Source organism: Thermobia domestica, chromosome 3, assembly GCF_964235325.1.
Source record: "Thermobia domestica chromosome 3, izTheDome1.hap1.1, whole genome shotgun sequence".
Taxonomy (NCBI): Eukaryota; Metazoa; Arthropoda; class Insecta; order Zygentoma; family Lepismatidae; genus Thermobia; species Thermobia domestica.
In genome coordinates, this window is record NC_137456.1 from 330,694,062 (window position 1) to 330,717,695 (window position 23,634).

At 37.1% G+C, this 23,634-nt stretch overlaps 1 protein-coding gene across 2 annotated transcripts in view; it reads right to left on the reverse strand.

The window, feature by feature from the left end:
* Window positions 1–23,634, reverse strand: part of LOC145681954 (uncharacterized) — a 192,696-nt gene that overhangs the window by 73,484 nt on the left and 95,578 nt on the right. For both annotated transcript variants that reach the window (XM_081753554.1, XM_081753555.1), the window contains exon 4: window positions 4,561–4,646. In XM_081753554.1, the coding sequence (XP_081609680.1) occupies window positions 4,561–4,646 (86 nt within the window). The remainder of the gene's footprint in view (window positions 1–4,560; window positions 4,647–23,634) is intronic.

Below are 23,634 nucleotides of genomic sequence, written 5' to 3' on the forward strand. Positions count from 1 at the left end.
CAAAAACTGCTTTGTGAGTGACAAGAGATCGAATGTTAAGGAAGAGGAAGGTGACTGCCGTGGTGATTGAGAACATGAGAAAGGTTGTTTGGATGGGTTTTGTATTTACAGAGATGGCCATTCTGGATCTGTTTTTGTAGATGTTATGGAAAATGAGCAAGCAGACCTGTATAAGTGGCAGAAAGTTGTAGGCCTAATAATTGTTGAGCGATTTGGTCGACCTGCATAAGAATGTGAGGGCGTAAGAAGGGGTGGATCTTTTGTAGAATGAGCGTCGTGAAGCGAAGCAAGTCTTCTACTGTTATGGGTTCTCTTAAGGAGTTTGTAGGAGATGTAGTGGAATCGGTACTGCGGGTTAGGACTGATAGTTCAGGTTTGTCAGTTGGTAGAGCAGATTCTTGATGGCATTTGTAGCTGTATGTTGGATGTTGTTGATGGCAGGTATTACATAGAGGTGTTTTCTTAAGGTTGGGGAAGTTGTTGGTTGTATGGTATTCATTGCTATTTCCACAGCGGAGTGAGGTAGGACAGTTTTTGTTAGGTGTGAGGCATATGTTTGGCACCATTCGCAGATAAGAAGTGGGGCTGATGTGCGGGATGGTTCAACCATGTGGCGTCTGCGATAAATATAGGCACCATTTTGAATCAGATCGTCTACTGTTTCTTTGGATTGTGTAAGAACTTATACAAGATAGTTGGGGCCTGATTGACACTTGATTAGGGCTTGATTGACACTTGATACATTTATGTACTTCATAACATTCGAGTCGTAATTCGTCTAGGATTTCTTCGTCTGAATATCTGGTGGAACGCCTTTTATCACTGCTGAGAACATGGGCTGGCATCTAGGTGGTGGTGGTACCTTTTTTCTGGTTTGTGAGAGCTATTGAATGTTGGCTTTGTCGCCAAAAATGTGAAAGCCTGCTTTGTTTTGAAATGTAGTAATGAATTTTTGGTCTAGAGATTTGATGATGATTCCGTTTTTGGCGAAGACTATTTCTGATATATTGACTCTCGGATAGTATTTCATGAGTTGGATTAAGATATGTTTAGGATTAGAGTATTTCGTGTCAGCATTAATAAGAAGATAATTGACGCTTGATGGAGGTTGGTTTGAAGCGACGTCCATAGCTAGATCATAGAGGTCACTTCCGGATGCTTGGCTGACAGGAGATCTTGATCGAGGACAAGGTTGTTTCTTCTGGTTTTGCGATTGTAGTGTATCACCTGATCGTTTTTGAGAATTGGGACCCGTTTTGGGTTTAGCCCCCTTGCACTACATCGAGTTCACAGGGGACACACCCACGGATCGCGAAGACTGCAGAGTGTTCGAAGCCAGTGCAGTATGAGAAAAGAACAACAATTATCAGTCTGATTGATGTCGCAAATATGATATGAGGTGATAGGATGATATGATCAAACGGTGCACAACGATGATGATAGGTCTCACCCTCCAGCACTGAAAAGTACTGTCAATCCTAGTAAGAGCGTCTGCTACACAATATCCTCGAAGGCACGTTAACACTTCGTCAAAATACAGCTTGTGACGTATGGTACGTCAAGCTGATAAGCGAGTTCATTTGCGTATTATTTTTGTTCGTCGTCCCGCTAAAGGGTTTTGCCCTTTCTTCGGGTAAGTGCTTCATATAAAAGGTAGATTGCAGTATAATGTGGTTTGTCTATGAGGCATAGAAATACATTATATTTATTTATTTATTAAGTACCTATATACACAGAGAGACGATTAAAGGGTGACAATAACATCAAATGAAGTACAAGCATAATATAAGCACTAGGCAGCAATATTGTAGAAAATAATACATTTATTACCATGTACTGCTGAGTTAAGAGAATGCAAAACTGGAATGAACAGGAGGCAGGAGGGAGAGAAGTAGATGAAGATGAAATGCAGTGCTCTGAACACCACATCACAAGGTATTTGTTAGTACTGACGAATGCAAGTTATCTTCTGTTATCTGACGTTATTTTCTGTGTAAAACAGGAAGTGATATATATACGTCCTTATGACGCTCTGCATATATATATATATATATATATATATATATATATATATATATATATATATATATATATATGTGTGTGTGTGTGTGTGTGTGTGTGTGTGTGTGTTAATAAAATAATAATCTTTTTTAATCACAAATTATAAATAAATATTTTGGCAGGAAATCTTAAAGAAATTAAGTGCAATTTCAAAGTAAATCTGTCTTATGTATAAACGTAATAAAGAATGTTCTGTTGCTTTTTGTGGAGGTCTGTGTTCAATTGGCCCTCACACCGTGAGTTGAATGCGAACGAAGATAAAACGAAGGTCAGTTGTTAGTGTGGGTACATCCAACATACTACTTGCTTTTGGCAGTTCAGTTACATCGTGGACTTGCGTAATGAAGAGTGAACATGGGACCTCCGCAGAGCGTCATAAGGACGTATGCTGTACGAGTTCAAACTGGGGTCAAACGCCACTCCAGCGGGGTGGAAGATATGACAGGTGTCGTGACTACGCGGATAGTGCAGTGGTGGTTTAACAAGTTCAAGAAGGGTGACGAAACACTCGATGACGCACCACGTGTCGGAAAACTAACACATGTACAAAATGAAGATTTCAAGCAGCAATTGAGGAGAACAGTGGCCAGACATGTTAGGAACTGGGACTACAGTTCAGTATGAGTGGAGAAGCCATTCGGAAGGACCTCCATCAACTTGGGAAGCACTATAAGTTGGGTCGATGGATCCCACATAATTTGACTCAAGGCCAGAAGGCAACGCGAGCACACACCTGTGTTTCTTTGCTGTCTCGTCTGAGAAAAGAGCCATTTCTGGACAGGTGTTGACATGTGATGAGAAATGGGTCCTGTACGAAGTTCCAAGGCACCGTCGTCATTGGTTACCATCCATGAACCGGTTCCAAACAGCCGAAACAAGCACTGCACCAGAAGAAGGTCCTCCTGTGTGTTTTTTGGACTGCTCACTGTATCGTGCATCGGAAACTGCTACCAGCTGGTCAGAGCATCAATACGACTGTGTATTGTCAGCAGTTGAGCCGTGTTCAAGAAAAACTCAAAACACTTGAGCCAGCACTTCTGAATCGTTAAGGCGTCCTCTTGTTAGGGGACAATGCTAAGTCCCGCGTGGCTATGTTGACCTGGGACACCATTCTACTCCTTGGATGGGAAACAGTATTGCATCCGCTATAGTCCCCGTACATTGCACCGTCCGATTATCACCTGTTACATTGCTTGGACAATCACCATCAAGGACGCCAGTTCAAATCCCTGATAGAGATGCAAAATGCACATGGTACCTTCTTCGCTTTACGGTAGAAGTTGTACCGCGATGGAATCTACGTCCTCTCAGAACGTTGGCAGAAGGGGTCATCGATGTTGATGGGGACTATTTTTAAACTTCCACGTAGTTTTAGCCCCATGGAACATTTCGATGTTCGAAGGTGGTGGGTGAAAAAGCGATATAACTTTCTTGGTTACCTTTATAGATAGGTTCTGTGTACGAGGGCTTAAACTGAAGTAGTTGGTCCGGAACAAGTGTTGGTCCGGAACAGTAGTTCTTAGTTAAACATAATAAAAACTACCTGGAACATAATTTATGGAGAAAAAGAAAAAATAAATTAATTAATTAAAAATTAAAAAATAAATAAAAAATATAATGATAATAATAATAATAAAAATAATAATCATCATCATCATCTAAAAACAGTTTTCTACAATCTACCACAATATAAAAACAATCTACCAAAATTTTCCGCTTTTTCTGGCCTCAAAAACACTAACTGCAAAATTTTTGGTTTTGTACATTGTAGCTGGTCCCCTTCAAAAGCGACCGGCTCCTTTTACTTAAACTTGTTGGCTACACCCCTGTATTTATAGTACTTTGTTAAAACATTTGTCTTCAAACTGTCAAATATAAATCGCAGTAAATTGTGTAATCTGCTGTCACAAAAAAGTATATCGGTACCATACTATTTTCCGATCGTATATGGAAGAGTTACCATACTATTTTTCGATCGGTATGGTAAAATAGTATTTTTCCATACTATTTTACTGTAAATTATTTATTATATGTAAACTTTGTTACTTTTAAATGACTCAAGCAGGGGCGGATCCAAGGAGGAGGGCGATCGCTCGCCCCAGAAGAGGAAACTTTTTCTTATTTTATATGTAACCAAACCCATCACAGAGGTTGGAACTCTTAAAAGTAGCTCTAAGTGGCAGTATTACAACCCACCGCCCCCTCCAGAAGTTCGCCCTGGATCCGCCCCTGGACTGAAGCGAGATAATCTTACGATGATGTTTTAAAAGCTGGTCATTTGAGGGGCCCGGAAATCATTTGGTGTGCCTGGCCCCGATGTCCCCCCTGGTGGCTACACCCCCGGGTTTAGTAAACACATTGTACAAGCTTACAAACATAATCTGTCTTTTAGATTAATTATTATTATTGAAGTTAAGTGATAAAGTAACATTGAATTTTACTTGCTTGTTTTATTTATTTTATTTTGTTTATCAGACTGGTACTTCAAAAATGTCTTACCTGACATGCCCCATAAAGAAGAGGACAACTATTAAGTACTATTATTGATAGGGGCACACAATGTATAATCACAAGAGTCGTGTACACTGTAAAAGAGAAGAAATATTTTAAAAATATTTTCATATTAAGAAATACAAACAGAAGAAAAAAACGAAAAAAAAAAGACAAATTTATTTCATGTTTAATAATTATACAACCAATATCTGTGTCTGTTTGTGAGTATGCCTGTCTTTTTTCTGTATAGAAAGAAGTAAACCAGAGATATCAAACTTTGTACAGAAATAGATATAGTCAAATATCTAATTGAATATTATGCCATTTCTATCGATGATTGCGTTAGTAGTAGGGGCCCCGTTATATTGCGTCGAGTCAGCAAATTTTTTCTCGATTCTGATTGGCTGATATCACGAAGCGGATTGGTTGATAGATGTCACGTGATCTTAGGCTCTGGGATTTTTTAAAATTCGTTCCCTTTTACGGATAAGATGAGTGGTATAACGTCATGAGTCATCTTTGTGATGAAATCCCTCACTCTGAATTTTTGAAATTTGTTTCCTTTTAAGAGTAAGATGAGTGTTTTAGTACCTCGATATTGATTGGAGGATGGAAGTTACAAGATCTTAGCCCAGCCCATGCGCGAAATTAATTTTTTTTAGGTTTCGTGATATGACGTCATGAGATCAGGGTATCCACCCTCGACCGGGATTTTAGAATTTTGTTCCCTTTTATTGTTACTGTACTGGTTATCTACTGAAGTTTACCTTAAATATTATCGTTCTCTTTGACAGATAAGATGATTACTAGCTTTCTTACCTTGATGGAGAAGGAGCCCACCTTATATGTTTACTTGTGGAGATCCTGTCCTTGAATTAGCATGTCTCTGAAAGGTTACATTTATTTTCTAAAGGTGAATGAGGGGTCCATACTTGTCGCTTTAGATTAACTCTAAAAATTTCGAACTAAACTTTTAAAATTCTCGAACTAAAAATTTAAAACCAGATTTTGAAATGTAAACCAAGTTTTGGAAAACTAAAAAGACAAATCCTAAAAAAAAAAAATATTTCTCCAGGAATCGAACTCACGTCTTTCAAACCAAAGACGTGTATCCTAACCGCTTAGCTATGAACGAGCTCGGCTTTAATCGTGCTTGGTGGGTTTCGAACCATGGTCCCTGAAATACTTTAAGATGTGTAAAAGAAAATAACGTTTTCGTTCTTGAATTAAAATAAAATGCTGAAAGACTTCTTTGTGTGTTGACATAGAAGCACATATGATTGAAATGCATGCGTCAGCATAAATGTATCGTATTACTTTTGTTTTACTACAAACATCAGAATGATTCATGAAAAGCAAACATTGACATTCTGTTATTGAATATGAAGAAAAAGAAATGTCGTCACAGTTACGAAAGGTAATCCAAACAGAAAGCATTTGGGATGACGTCATGATCAGAATTGTGAGTGGAAAACTGCTTACGCGTACTTTTTCACTTTTAACCGCAGTTGGAAGACAATTTTTATTCACCCATGCATTCCTTTTATCAGTACAGAATCGTGAGTCAGTTACATGCTGATGTAATGGTCTCGAGTTTGATTTCCGGTATGACAGCAATAAATCACTCATTTCAGTAACATAATTATTTAAAACACATAGTTAGAGAAAAACTTTGATTTCTAGTACTTATGCTTTAATAATGGGACTCTGAACGCCCTAACAGGAATCAAACTCATGACCTTCACATGTATTGCTTAGTTAAGAATTTATCATGAATGTTATGATTTCCTCTTTATCAGGTGATTAAGATTTTTCTTTCTTTTTTTCTTTTGTAGTAAATTACATTCCTTTCCCCAATTACATATTTCATCGCAATTGTATATTTTTGTTTGTGTTTTCCTTTTTAACCATGGCCGAATCGAGTTTTACTGTTCGTAATGAAATTACTCGTCATTGCAGACGATTTAATATTGAGGGCAGAATGATGGAAGTACAATTTAACGCACCACCCGCAGGAACCGATATCATTTAATACGTACATAATAGTTTTCAAGCGATGCTGGATTATTTATTAGCTAATGTCGATGATGAGGCAATGGTTGGTTTATCGGTTATATCTCCACGAAATAACAATAAGCCATTTTGGGTGAGTTTTCGCCAAGCCCGAAACCTGACACTGGAGACGATGCGGGCCTCGCTTGAAAGGGTATTACAAAGCAACAATTCATTTCTCCTTCACGAACCATTCACCGTTTATTTTCATCGTGTGGACATTCCAAGAGAATACGGATATGGAGATCGTTTAGCCCAAGGAATATTATAAAATGAAGAATTGTTACGAAGCAAGCGAGAAATTGTACACGTAAAAAATCAAGATTCAAGGTATCTGGCGTACGCCCTTGTCATTGCTATTGGCCTGAAAAAAATACAAGAATGTAGATGGGAAACGATATACACAATATCAACATCAGAGAAAATGTGTTGTGAATCAAGAAGTGGATGCGTTATGTACAAATGCAGGAGAGAATTTGGACCATGGTGCCAGTGTAAATGATATTCGACAATGACAATCTTATCTGAAAGAATATAAAATTACTGTATGTACGCCCCAACATAAATAGGATTTTCTGTCTCGCTCACAACTCGAAGGGTTACGATGGACATTTTATTCTAAAGACTATGGTAGAACAATGTCAATGGAGACCTGACGTCATATTAAATGGGACAAAGATATTGAGTTTAACGTTAAATAATCTGACATTCATTGGCTCTTTAAACTTCCTGCCTATGGCATTAAGCAAATTATCACAAGCGTTCAATTTACCCGCTACCAAAGGATACTTCCCTCATTTCTTCAACACCAAAGAAAATCAATCGTATATTGGACCACTTCCAGAAACGAACTATTATGGTGCAAATGAAATGTCCGTTGAAGACAGAAACAAGTTCATGCAGTGGTACAACGACCATCGTAATGACACATGTGATTTCCAGAAGGAAATTATCAACTATTGCATTCAAGATGTCAATGTACTGCGACAAGCATGTGTTTCGTTTATGACGTCATTTGAAGCAGAAACCAAAGTGAATCCCTTCTGGAGATGATATCAATTGCAAAGTGCTTTCAATTTAGTATTTCGCCAGAAATTCCTCGAACCCAATACCATTGGAATTCTACCGGCGCATGGTTATCGATGGAGAAGTACGTAATCGATCGCTGCAATGCAATGGCTGGCCTATATTGAAAAAACTGAAGGAAAACAAATCTTACATGCGGCTCGACAAAAAGAAGTGTTTATTGCGGGATTCCATGTTGATGGCTACTACCAAGATCCCGAAACGTTAGAGGAGCACGTCTATGAACATGCCGGGTGTTTTTTTTATCATGGTTGTAAAGTGTGTATTACTACAGGCCGTAATCAGCCCATCTACGGCAATCCAGAAAACACCATGGAATTCCGTTATGAACGGACGCAACGAAAAAAAATGCAAGACTGCGTGAATTGGGGTACATTGTACATGAAATGTGGGAGTGTGAATTTAACCCATTTTCGCCCGAATTTTTTTACTTTCGAATTTTTTTAGAAAATTTGTGTTTTTCTGAATGAGAGGCTTCTACTTGTACGATTAATATTAAATTCTGCCACTTTTCGTAATTAATTCGGCTGTTTGGGCATGTTCCAATATTGGAACACCAGGAACGAACGGGACCAGTAGTATTTGTTTCAATATTGGAACACCAGGAACGAACGGTACCAGTAAGATTTTTTCCTAAACTCTGACATTACGAACGAACGTGACAGTAATGTTAGTTATATATGTTATTTATCCTACAAATAGAACACTCCTCTATACTTCTACTTTTTCTACAAAGAAATATCGTTATAAAACAACCGATCAATTTTCATATTTTTATTTTAAAATGTACTTCGTACGAATATTATAGTATGAAATACAGGACTAACAGTATAAAATATAAATGATTACTACAGAATATGAATATAAATATTCTTTAATGATTCTAAACTATGCATTCTATAGTTCTTATAAGGAGGTATAGGAATAAAATATTAACACGTTAAATTTTCAGATATATGCAAAATCAATATAGATTGATATTTAGGAAATAACGTTTGATTTTCTTCCCAACAGATCTGACTAATTCAAGAACTAAAATTACATTTGAGTGTAGTAAGGTGTGAAGCCGGAGCTATACAGTGATCAGAAATGTCAAGTCTTACGGATGCGTTACAGAAATTACTTGCTTGTTTCCGAACTTCCGCTTGAAGATGGTAGAGAACTATATTTCTGCAAATATATTTCGACTATACTTCTTGTGAAGCTGAGATAATCTAATGATGGGTTTGATTCTGTTTTCCTATAGAGTTGCCAAGCATTGTGGAAACGGGAATCAATACAGAACGCAAAAGCAGGCCACCACCATTTTCTGGATCTGCTTGAAATTTTGTAACTTTCAATGTTTTCATTCATCCTATCCACTCTTCCCATGAACTTGTTATACTTTGAAACAGTATTAGGTTGTGGAACTGGTAATTTCTTCCCAAGCAATCCATCTCTTTGCAGGCTCCACACCATTGCATGTAATTACCAAATGAACTACACGATTGTCATTTCGTTCCACCACCATGCATTTGCTAGCTGCGTCTGGTTTGAAACAAATGCCTCCACCTTCGTTCTTTTGTTCCTGTAGATCTTTTAGTGGGTAATTCTCTATTTGGTACTTCATAATAGTTCCAGTGAAACAAATACCTAATTCGGCTAACTCACTTGCTAATGAAAGTGATGAAAATAGTCTATCCGCGTATATCTTGAGATGCATATATTTTGGAATTCAATTTGTCAACTGTATTACAACGTATTCTCCCAAGCCAGTCTCTTTAGGTGTAATTACATCTCGTCAAACGTATGGCTGAAACTGTATCAGGTATCCTCGAGGTCCTCACATACAGCACGGAAATAAAAATTGAATTGTTACACAATAATAATAATAATAATAATAATAATAATAATAATAATAATAATAATAATAATAATAATAATAATAATAATACTAATAATAATAATAATCTCTTATGAATACATGGTTAACGTTCTCGCATTTGGTGCAAGAGACCCAAATTCGATTTCTGGCAAGAGCCTATGTGATTCAAATCCCATTTTAAGCTCTAAATCTAGTGTTAAAGGGAAGTGTTTTTTTTTTTTTGTTAAAAAATCATAAAATCATCAAGTATCTCTGTAGAATGTACAATCCTACTCCAAAAGGGAATTGAACCTCGGACTCAGTGCACCAAATACATGCGTGATACTAACTGGTTCAGTGAAGAATTACACATCCAGCATACATCAATGCTCCATACCTTTGAGAAAATAATTTATAATATGTATATAGTGCAAATAGTATAAAATTACAACCAAATAATATTATAAGCTATTTTCGATATTTTAGAATGATGTGAGTGCTTGCGCCGCAGCTAGAAACAAAGTAAATATAAGCAGAGAAATCGTACGGAAAGCGAAAATCATTTATATTTTAATAAAAGAGTAATATACATTCCAAGTTGTGAGACAGAAATGAAATTTTACAATAATGAAAATAATGGACCCATTCGTTCCTGGTGTTCCATTATTGGAACATTGTACTTTAGATTACACTGTACAAGTTATAATTATTACTTTCTTTATAAATCTTTAATATGGCTTGAAACAACTATTAATCAAGGTATCTGAGGCAATAAACGGACAAAATTATAAAAATAAAAGAATATTTTCTTACTTTCTTTCCTCCATGGTGTATGTAAAAATTTCTTTGACAATGACGTCACTACCGCGAGGTACAAAAGCTAATAGAGCAGGAAACAAGTACATCACCTCTTCATTCCATCCCTTGTGAATGCAGTTGGCACGTTCCCAACTAATCGCGATACAATGTAGCCAGCAGACCAGGTATTTGCGTCATCTTTAAAATTGTTCCAATATTGGAACACCAGGAAAAAACGGGTTAAACAGTTCTTGAAACTAAATCCAGCAATGGCGACGTATCTTAAGAATCATCCGTACAAGAATCGCGGACCCTTAAATCCAAGAGATAGTTTTTTGGAGGCAGGACCAATTGTCTGAAATTGTACCACCAAGTCCACGAAAAAGCAGGAGAAAAAAATAAAATATTTCGATATTGTTTCGCTTTATCCGTTCATACCCTGTAGAACATCCTAGAATTTATCTACAGGGTGATGAAAATATACCACCAATAAATAAAGTCAATGGTCTGATCAAAATGACGATATTGCCAAGTCGCCATCTTTATCATGGTCTCCTCCCATATCGATGCAACAAGAAACTACTGTTTCCACTGTGTGCTGCTTGTGCCGAAGAAATGAACCCAGACCCTACAGCAACGTGTACGCACAACGATCAAGAGCGATGCCTCACTGGAACATGGGTATCATACGAAATAAAAAAGGCAATAGAATTAGGGTATCCACCGGTGGAAATCTTTTAAATTTGGGATTATGACATTGAACAATATGACCCCATCACGAAAACAGGTGGCTTGTTCACGAAATACATCAACACGTTTTTGAAATCGAAAATAGAAGCTTCTGGATGGCCGAGTTCATGTGTCACCGAAGAAGACAAAACGAAAGTTATACAAGCCGTCCTGGAGCGTGAAGGTATTGCTTTGGATCCGACCAAAATTGAAAATAATCCTGTACGAAGAAAAGTATCTAAACTTTGCGCTAACTCTCTATGGGACAAGCTCTCACAATGTACAACTTTAACCAGACCACGAATATTGATCGGCTGGAAGAATTTTACGAAAAACTCACTTCCCCTGACATTGAACTCCATCAAATTGTACCCATCAATGATACCATGTTGTATGCGTTCTGGGAGTACAATGAACATGTGCCTGTTCAAAATCGAATCACCAATGTCGTTTTGGGAGCATTTACATGTCAGGCACGTGTGGAACTGTACAGGTACCTGGAAATGTGGCAGGAACGTGTTTTATATTCCGACACGGATTCTGTGATATTAACAGAAAAGCCGGGGGAGCCAACCATTGAACCTTCCACGTACTTGCGATGCTTATCGGATGAGATGGATTCTTATGGACAACGAGCCTACATCAAGACATTTGTTACTGGAGGGCCGAAAAATTACAGTTTAGAAATATATAATCCAGACACCAACGTCACCAGCTACACATGTAAAATTAGACGATTTGCCTTAAACTACGATGCAGGACAGCAATTAAATTTCAACACCCTAAAAGAAATGATTATGAATCAATGTCGTGGACAAGTCACCATTACTATCTCTCATAAAATATGCAGGATCAAAGACCATACAATCGTCACTCGCAAAGAAAAAAAAATTTACAGAATCCAGTACACAAAACGTCGATTTAAAGAACTCAATTCCTACGAAACGGTTCCGTACGTGTACGTTAAGAAACGAAAGCTGGAACAGGAAAAAGTAGACGAAGAAAAACTATAAATACACAATGAGGCCACCATTGTAACATAGTTTTTTTCCTCTTCCTTTTTCCTCCTTGACCATAAAGCAGCAACACCAAGAAAAAAATGCAGTCATCTCGTACGCAGAGGTGTTCATAAACCACCAACACCATCAGTGGAAGAAATGCAGTCATCTCGCACCCGAGGAGGAAGAGGAGGCTAAACAGAGAGTGTTACACCTCCATCTTTTACGGGTAAGTTTTATTTCTCTCTTATCAATATTTACTCGTTTTTATTGTTTCAGGAAAAAAGAAATTCTTAAAGTAATCTATTGCTTTTTCTTTTTTCTTTACACGATACGTGTGCAAGATTCGAAGATGATGACACGTCGAAAATATTCATTAAACTAGATTCTGTATTTATTGTGTTAATAAAATTGTATGAGAAGAGCAAATACCTTTCCTTAAAATACAAGTTGAAAAAAGTATGTTTTATTATTTCTTGAAACTTTGAACACTTCCTTTCAAAAAATGGTAATCTTGAAAATTTGGTTTGAGATTTGAGATGGAAAATATATCCAAGATTTGGTTTAAATGATTAGTTTGAAAATATTTCGTTCAAAAAATTGATTTGAAAATGTAGTTTTTGAAAATTGATTTTTAATTTTTAGTTCGAAAATTTTAAAAGTTTAGTTCGAGAAAAAGTTTGATTTGAAAATTTTTAGATGTGATTTACATCTTTAGTTCGAAACTTGTTTTTAAAAATTGATTTAGTTCGAAATTTTTTTTGAAATTTTTTGTTTGGATTTTTTGGTTTCGAAAAATTTTTGTTTTGAAATATTTTGTTTCATTTTTTTTTGTTTAAAAATTTTGTTTTGAAAAATTTAGTTTCAAATTTTTTTTAGTCGAAAAATTTAGTTTGAAAATTCTTACACTCTGCGGAACCGTTTCAAAAGAATCGGAGCAGTTTAGATTTTAAAAATCTGGCAACACTGTTTCCATCAATGAAGGCTTACTGAGCAACAAAACGCTGAGCGTTTAAAATAACTCAAACTCACAACAATGTGTTATAAGAGTTCTGACAATGAAATCTACAGGCGACACTGATGGATCCCTCTTTCACCATTGTTAAAATAAATGTATCCTTTCAGAGACACACTAATTCAAGGACACGATCTCGACACGTAAACATATCAGGTAAGAACCGTATTACCCTTATACTAGGAAACAATAATACTTAAAGTGGGGTCCGTGCCCTAAAAGAGGAACTTCAATATACTATAAAAAAGGATAGCAATAATAGGTAACGTAATTCTAAAATTCAAAGTGATAAATTTCCACGAAATGTTAACTTATAATGCTATACAACGTAATCAAAAATTTGAATTTCCCACGTGAGCGGGGCTAAGATCATGTGACTTCTATCAACCAATCAGAATCGAGGTACCAAAGCACTCATCAAAGAGGATAACCTTAAAAGTAAACGAATTTTAAAAAATCCTGACTATAAACGGGAGTGTGGGATTTCCCCACAAAGGTGACTCATGACGTTATATCATGTAACCTGTTCACCGTGTGGGGGTCTATAATCATGTGACCTCTATCAACCAATCAGTATCGTAGTACCAAAGTACACATCAGAGAGGATACCCGTAAAAGGGAACGAATTTCAAAAATCACAGGGCCTAAGATCACGTGACCTCTATCAACCAATCAGAATCAGGTATCAAAGTACTCATCTTACCCGTAAAAGCGAACGAATTTTAAAAAATTCCAGAGCCTAAGATCACGTGACATCTCAGCCAATCAGCATCGTGGTACCAAAGCATTCAGGTTACCCATAACCCTGCGTTAGGGGAAACCAGGATTATGCAAATTTTTTGGACCTTCTGGTTGCGTCTGTGAACATTGAGAAACCCAGGTGTTTGCAGGATAATAGTTCAAGAGTTTTTTTTTTTTTTTTGTTTTTTGCATTAAGAGACGTCAGCAGGTAGCAGAATTACTAGGGCAACCCGAAAGTCGTTGCCCTTCTATATTAATTTCTATATTTATTTCTCTCATATTGAAAAGGATAGAGTCAGTACTTCTTATTGACTTCTTTCACATTTACTCTGGATCTATTACTTTTATATAATCACTATTTTTCTAACCAGAGTATGCACTTTTTCTTTATTACAATTTAATTTAATACGAAACAGTTTCCATAACGTAACGTTATCTTCTTCAGACGTTAATTGCCGTATGTGTATTCATATTAATGTAGGTAACAGAGATAATATTTTAATTGTTACTTTTGATATATTTTTAAATTTAGAATATATAACAATTTACCAAAGAAACAGGAAAAACAAACTGAAAGAAAGAGTAAAAGAACATAAGGGTGACGTGAGACTTAAAAGAGAGAATAATGAGATATATAAACATGTGAAAGAAACAGGACATGACATAGATTGGAAAATGAAATGAAATCTTTGAGTTTTACGTCCCACGGTTATACCGATAATGAGAGTTGAGTGAAATGAAGAAAGTGGGAGGAAACGGGAGAACCCCGTAAAACCCACGAGCACGGTGTTTGTCCACCACAAAGTTCACTTGGCGGGGGCTGGGATCGAACCCGGGACCTCAAGCACCAGAGGTGAACGCTCTACCACTGAGCCACCGCGCCCCCCTGACATAGATTGGGAAGGGATAAAAGGTTTACAAAAAGATAATAGAACATTAAAAAGAACACGGAAAGAAACGAGAAGGATTAAGAGAGAAAAAAGAAAGATTAATGAATAGCACAAACAGTTCTCAAATTTATGATTTCTGGGATACGTTGTTAGAAAAAACTCAAGATTCAAAATTCGTAGATAAGAAAATTCATGAATTTGAGGACGGTTTGTCCAATTCATTAATCTTTCTCTTTTCTCTCTTAATTGTTCTCGCTTCTTATATATTAATAAAATCAGTTATAAAATTTTCAAATGAAACGAGAAATTATAATAATAGCTTATTGTTATATATTCTAAATTTAAAAATATATAAAATGCAACGATTAAAATATTATCTCTGTTACCTACACCCAGCTCGCGCCGTGTGGACTTTGTGGTGGACAAACACCGTACTCGTGGGTTTTCTCGGGGTTCTCCCGTTTCCTCCCACTTTCTTCATTCCACCATTTCATTCATTTCTCATCATCACCGTCTTCTTTAGCCTAACCGGCATAAACGTGGGACCTAAAACTTGAAGATTTCAATTCATTCCATTTTCTGTTACCCCCATTAGTATGAATATGCATATGCCAATTAACGTCTGAAAAAGATAACGTTACGTTATGGAAACTGTTCCGTATTAAAGTAAATTCTAATAAAGAAAAAGTAAATACTCTCGTCAGAAAAGTAGTAATTATTTACTTACATATTCACTCACATTGCCAGTTATATTATTCATTTCACTCGTTTGTTCACTTTCAAATATCATGTACAGTATAAACATTATCCTACTTGTGCAAACAATCGGTATTTCAAATACTGTTTTAATAAAATCTTCAATTGTAATAATGACGATATAGCATTGTTGACTAATGGTATAGTGTCCACTCCTATTTTTCTAGACATGTATCCGAAAATGTTAAGGAATGTAGTTTTTTTTTTTTTTTTTAATTAAAGCTTAACTGAAATTATTATTTTCAGATGGCATGATCATGAGAAGAAATGAAATATTTTCTTCAATTAAATTTTGAAAAGGAGGTCGAGATTAAATTTCTAATTACGATACCTGGACTAGGAAAGTAACATCAACGTGTTAAACATCGATATTTATAACATCATATCGAGGAGTTTGCACAGATAATAGTACGCCTTTTAATATGGCGAGAAAGAGGGAGATGTTGCCGGGAGAACGATAAGCAACATTATACAATAACGCAAATGAACATAATAAATCAGAAGGAGAGGAGAGAGCCAATAATTCTGCAGGAACAACAAACCTTGTTTAAAATATAACTATTATTATTATTATTTTATTATTATTATTATTATTATTATTATTATTTGTATTAGTGAACAAAAACTCGACCAACACCCACAATTAGTTAACTAGTGTATATTTTCTAAATACAGTTATGGCACTTTCTGAGGGAACTGATAATTACAATTTGATCCTGCCTAGCCGGAAAAGAAATATAGTACTATTACCTTTTTTGTTTACAGTATAAAGTGTTTTCAAGTGTATCAGTGTTTTAGTGAAACTTAACTATCATTCATGACAAAAGAGCAACCACAGCAGAAGAAGGCATCCGTTGACCACTGATCGCCAACCCACTACACTTCTGGAGGTCGCTTTGGACTCCTAACATCCCTGGAGGCTGCTTTGAAACGAAGGGGATTCCTCAACACAACCAAACCTCACGAGGCTGCTATGAGCTGAGGTTTCCTAGGACCATAACCAGGGGTCACTACAAGACACCCCGGTGTCTGCCATGAGCGAAGGGGTTCCGGTATGAATTGCTATATCCTTCAACCTTGGTCATAAAAGAGATTCTGTTATAAGAGCTTTGTAAATACAAAGAGTATTCTGTATTTTTATAATAAACACGTGAAGGGCTAGATTCCTGGTCCATTTTTGACTCTACCTACAAATCATTTCAATATATGAAATCGTAACCTGTCAAATACGGGATTAAATTTTTTGGATACAGTCGGACTCAGAAAACTGTTATGTTCACAACCTTCAAGTGCACACTGGGAATCGAGGTGGGAAACCTGAAACAAATCAACCCCAAAGAGTAGTTTTGTATTTATCTTAGCCTATAATCGGAAGCGGAAGAGAAATTACAGGATATATATATGTTGAGTGAGCCAAAAGTCTTTGAAAATCTACGGGAAAAGTAAAAAGTGATGATGGGAACAGATGTTTGATGAGGGGCGCAACTTTTAGAGTGTATGGTATTCATGGCCGTCATCTTGAAATCCGCTCTTTTGGATTCAAGTCATTTTTAAAATGGGAAGGGGGTGTAAGACACATCATATAACACTAGCTTGAGCTCAGGAATTAAGTGGTGTAATTTGCTTTCTCTTATCTTGTACTGTTTAGAAGTTATTAATGTTCAAATGTGGGAAATTACCTTGATACTGAATGCTACAAAACATGTTCTACGTGTTGACCATCCCGTGCAATGCCCAACTGTAGTCGCAGCAACCACTCTGACTGCACACAGACGAGAATGTCTCCTGAAATTTGGTCACAGGCTTGTTGAATGCGTTCCTCCAGGTGTCTTAAATCACGGATTGTCTCAGCATACACTATCTGTTTAAGATGTCCCCATAGATAAAAATCAAGGGGCATTAAGTCAGGGGATTTGGGCGGCCACTCCACGGGGCCATGGCGACCAATCCATTTCCCTGGCAGTTGTTCATCCAACCATTCACGGACACCAAGTCGATAGTGTGGAGGAGCTCCATCGTGCTGAAAATAAAATGTGAAAATGCCGTCAGCGTTCAGTGTGGCAGGGAACACAAGGTCCTGCAGCAGCATCAGATACTGTGGTGCAGTTAAGGTGTTGTAAATGAAAAATGGCCCAATGATGCAGGTTTCCCATATGCCACGCCACACCATCACCTTCGCTGGACTATGTTCTCGACTCGGGTCAACCCAGTTCGGATTTGCGTCACACCAGTCTCGACAATTATGTCGATTAACCTCCCCGTTCAAAGTGAAATACGCCTCGTCACTGAACAGTATGCCCTTGGCAAACGCAGGATCCAGTTCGTGTTGTTCAGTAGTCCACATGCAGAACTCCAACTGGTGATCAGGGTCATCCTCGTACAGTTTATGTTGCATGTGCAGCTTGTAAGGATGCCACTCATAGGCGTGCAATATCCGGACAACTGAGGATTGGTTTATTGTACATGCTAGGAACACACGATGGGTACTTCGTTTAGGACCTTTCACAAACTGTACAACAACCGCCGTTGCAGGTTCCTCATTGGTGGCAGTCTTTGGTCGCCCACTACGTGCCCTATCTTGAACAGAGCCCGTCTCCCGGAATTTGGTGATCACGTGAGCCACCGTGCTGTGCGATACCGATTCTCTGTCTGGGTGCCGTCTGTCGTACTCATCTGCTATTGTTCGGTAGCTGCGTTCCCCTGATATAAGGATGATTTCGATCTTCTTTTCACGTGTCAGACCCCTTTTAGATCACCTGGAACAAAGAGAGAACTGGGTTAGTATCAAGGTAATTTCCCACCTTTGAACATTAATAACTTCTAAACTGAACAAGATAGAAAAAACAAATTACACCACTAAATTCCTGAGCTCAAGCTAGTGTCAGACACCCCCTTCCCATTTTAAAAAATGACTTAAATCCAAAATGGCGGATTTTAATATGGCGGCCATGAATGGTATACATTCCAAAAGTTGCGGCCCCTCATCAAAACTCTGTTTCCTTCATCACTTTTTATTTTTCCCGTCGATTTTCAAACTTATGCAGGTTTCCAAGGACTTTTGACTCACCCTATATATATTCTCCAAATTCATCAAGGTAAGATTCTATATTCTATTATTGCAAGTTTACTTTTTAAGTTACTAAAATATTTCAATAATATTTAAGACAAATATTGACGTTTCTATATAATCAGTACGAATGCATGAACGCGCTTGCTGTATAATAGAAGATTTCAAAGTTCGAATTCTGTGATCGACCATCATTACTGAGACTTTCTTTCTTGACTTCAGTCTCACACAATAAATACCAAGAAGGTATCTTTCATTAGAATTGGCAGTATATCTTTATGCCCACAAAATAACTAAACAGTGGTTACTAATTATTCCTGTATGACAGAGAGTTATATATAAACAGTTAGATAGATGTACAAATCAAGCCACGTTGCTGAACAACTCTAAACGGCTAAGGCCTACCACTCAGCTCTTTTGGGGGAGGGGAACGTGCACAGCATGCGGCTATTCCCAATCGCTTTATAAGTACCGGTTTGGCCCCAGGATTGTACCAGGTAATCATTTCTGGAGGTTGAGATGAAAAGGGTTCCTTATATTCACCCACCGGGAAACGAACCCGGATCGTTGGATAGGCAATCAAACGCTCTACCGACTTCACTACAAGCCAGCCCAGATAGATATATATAGACACATGTGTGTATGCATTAATAGATGGACAGAAGAACGGATAAACAGATAGAAAGATAGATCGATGAATGCAAATTATGAACTGTTTGCATATAATAGATAAGCATGGGGTAATATAGAAATAGTCTTTTTATATATAGTATCAAAAGAAACATAGAAATCGCCTTTTGTAAGGCTGTGATAATGCCTTTTATTGGATGTATGCGTCCGTTTTAGATGAAACTGAATGTGTGTCTGATGATGAAACTGAAAAAAGCTCAGAAGGAAGGGAAACGAAGAAAGTGTGACAGAAAGCAGGATACTAACGAAGAAACCGATTCAAGTGTGACACGAAATTGTGAACGAGTTTATGCGGAAACGAAGTGTTTTCGTGTACAATTAAACCCATTAGAGGGGAAAACCCTCGATCTCAACCGTTCTGGAGATATAGATGAATAACCGGAAGACTGGTGCTCCGATATTTTGCGAATTTTTGAATAGTGCAAGGAAAAGAGATTTTAAAAATGGAGTATTCCTCCATCGACGAAACTTTAGTAATACGTCGGCTTAGACATGAAGGTTATAAAACCGAGGTGTCCATAAAATTTTTAGGGGAAGAATGTTTTAGAAGGGGAAGGCGAAAAATAACGAAGTTCAATTCTTGCCTGAAATAGGCCGTAAGGTGTCTATGTTTAGGTTTCTTGGTACGTTCACTCGAATAAAAGCATAATTAGGTCAAATAGAAGTAAAAATATAAAAAAATGGTGAATGTTTCGCAACAATGTGTGTTTATGTTTCATATTATGTGATTTCTTTTTCCATAGCGCTTTTAGAATATGACCTTGTATTTTTTCACATAATAACGTCACTGTTCCTTTGGCAATATTATTAATACATTTTCTCGTTTTCTACGAACTGAAGTCATGATATATTAGCAAATAATAGCATACAATTTTGTTTTTCGTGTCAATGGTGTTATTCTCATAGGTCCTTCTTTTTCGGCCCCGGATAAAAGTTACGCCACTCACCTCAACATTCATTTCTCAACTCTCAGCACAACTTTCATTCGCTCTGGTGCATCTTTATTAACGTTTAAATGCAATTTTCAAACATATTCACTCGCAACATAGCCGAAAAACCACAAAATAGTAAAGCACCAACATTCCCCTTAGTCCTCTATATCTCCGGAACGGTTGAGATCGAGGGTTTTTCCCTCTAATGGAATTCATTATTCATAAAAACACTTGCATTACGCATAAGCTCGTCCACAATTTCGTGTCACACTTGAATCGGTTTCCTCGTAAGTCAAACGATAAATGTGAAACCTGTAAGCGATAGGTAAGTAGAAGACACAGAAAGACTATATAGCAACTGTGCATAAAATCTAAATGCAAAAAGGAAAAAATTGGGACGAAGATATGCAGTGAGATATACAATGTAGATAGAGCTCCTCCGTGGCTAAGCGGTTAGCGTACGCGCCTTTTGCGCGGGAGACCCGGGTTCGATTCCCGGCGGGAGCTCATGTGGTTCGGATTCCACGTTAATCAGTAGGTCCACGTCTCATATAGCCTCGCTGCTGAAAGGGACGCTAAACTAAAATCAACTCAACTCAACAATGTAGATAGTAACACAAAAAATGTATTACTCAATGTTTGTTGTGAAAGTAATGTTTGCAGTAGCATGTATATATTAACAGTGTTTTATCAGACATTATAACAGAAGTTGTGTATAGAGAAAAGTCAATGAAACAAATACAACTTCTTATGGGGCCTCTTAGGTCCCTCACTTCATCGTTTATGTCCTTATTTTGAACTTGGGTGTGCGAGGGTCAAGTGATTTAATTCATTTTTCTTTTGTAACTATACAGTAGAATACATGATGTGATTACTTTCAGAAAGAGAGAAGATACCAAGTATAATTTCTTTCTTGGGAATTTGTTTGTTTTTTAAGAAAAATACTCTATGGCGACTTCGTTCACATTCCATAAATAAATATTTCATGAATAATCCAGTATAATGGTCAAGCTCATTTTCTTGAAAAGCACTAACAAAGGTAAATTTTTCTGTTTATTTTCTCAGAGACAGATAGAACAATTTCTTCATACTTTGTAAATAAAGGATCCGCGGTGGCAATAGCCAAGTGGTCTTGGGCGTTCGCCTTCTGATCATGAGCCACAATCCATTCCGGGTTCAAATCCCTCTAAAGAGCATGTTCGGAGTTTTAACCCTCCTCGATATTTCCATGTTCGTGTCCCTGTCGTATTTGGATTACCTAGAATGTATATGAGAGGACTATGGAGAACAATATCCGGATTGGAACGAAATTTTACAAGAAACGCAGTGGTAGAGCGTTCCCCTTCTGGTGCATCGGGTCCGTGGTTCGATCCCAGCTGGCGCCAAGTAAATTTTGTGGTGAAAAACCACCATGGGGTGGGTTTCTCGCGGTTCCCCGTTTCCTCCCAATTTCTTCATTCCGCTATTTCATTCATTTCTCATCATCGCCCTCTTTTTTAGCCTAGCCGGCATAACCGTGGGACATAAAACTGAAAGATTTCATTTCATTTTCTTATAAATAATTATTTCATTAAGAACTTGGCAATCGGGCATGATTCATTTCTCCATTAAGGTACACAACTTCGTAGAATACTCTTGGTGTGAGTTGTCTTAAAATTAATTTATTACAAGCGATTCAGACTGTTTGATTCTTTTCTCAATTTAATATACCATTAATAACACTGCACAGAAGTATAAGTTATTTATCATGAAAGGAAGTTCAAGGAATAAATTACTCTTTTGGAGTTGCTTTCTTAACGTAATTCACTGAGAAAAATCCATTATCCGGACAGCGGTATATTGTACAAATACAAGGATTCGTTATGTTTACTAAGGAAATATGTACGGAGCGTACTTTATCCATATACTACACAGGTAGTGCCTTTTACGCGCATGGATAGTATATCATGTCCCTGCAGGATGTCTAACATCTAACATTCTTCCGTATTTTACATATGTATACGTTTGTTAAATACTTCAGCTATATGTTATATACGTCCATCTGTGTGCGAGGTCCTGACCGGCTATAGACATCTCTTTCTTGCACCATAGATGACGTCATGAAACAACTGTCATTTGCTTGCGAGTGTGTTTATAAACGAGGTTGTTTACAAACGGAAAAGAAGAGAGGAAGGAAACAAAAGCCTGGGGTACAATAGTAAACTATCACTTTAGTTAAATATTCCATTAATTATATATTCCTTTAGTTTTAATATAGTACCAAAGAAGTAATGTGGTTTATGACTAAAATTCTTACTATTGTTTCTCGTTAATGGTTTTGTGTTTCTTACCATATTAAGAAAGTACTGAATTTTGAGAAATCTTTGAATATTAATGTTTTGTACCTTTTTACATTTCAAGGTACGCAAAATGAATGTTATGTGTTTATTCATTCCTTTTTACATGTGACGGTTTATTACTTGATGGAGATTTACTACAGGACTACTTAATATAATTGCTAAGAAATCGTTTTCAGCGCGAACATTTTCTTTTGTAGTGAAGATTTAGGATTTAGATTTCTGGGCTTTGACCTTGTTATCCCGTCACATATGAGTTATGATGTCCCTCGGTGAGCACACTACCCGGGGAAAGGGAAGGAAGCAAACCTGGGACCTATATGTTAGGTATCACCTGGCATTTGCCTGGTATGAAATGAGGAAAACCCAAGACAACCTTATTCAGGATGGCTAGATTTAAAACCTCTTGATACTTTTTCGACCGATTGCCCCTACCGGAATCGAACCCGGGACCGCTCGTACCAAAGGCGAGAGCGTTATCAACTACGTTACACGAAACCACTTGTGTAGTCTAGAACACCTATTTTTACAAGGATATTTGCAAAAAACATTATTTCACTTCTTTCTTTTTCTTCTTCTTCTTTTTTGTTTTTGTTTTTAGTTTAACGCCTCATGATTGTACATCAATGTAAGGGAGAAGGTAACGACGAGATACATGATAATTGTGGAATGAAGAAAATGGGAGGAAACGGGAAAACCTTAAGGTCGAGAGCAGGAATCGAACCAGGGAGAAAGTCAGAGGTAATCGCTGTACTACAGAGCTTCCTTTTGTTTAAAGAACTTTATTTACGAACATATTTTATAGGCTCACTGAAATTTAAAAACAGCAGTCAGGGAGAGCTCACCTTTAAGGTTTTGTTTTGTTTTGTTTTGCTTTGCTTGTTATGTTCTCTAGTTAATTAATGTTTGGGTTACTGAGAATTAAAACATTATTGTTATTGTTTCATCATTTTGGAACCAAAAAGTTAGGTGTTTTTCTTTCTTTCCTTGTGTTGACGTCATTGTGGGAAGTTGGGGTGTTTGTATCGTACCTTTTCATTAATTTGGTTACTAGCACATAGTTTCAAGGTTATAAGTTGCAGGCCGCTTGAAACAGCTACAACACAGCTTGAAGAGTTACGAGGGTCGGGCGTTTGAATTTCAGCTT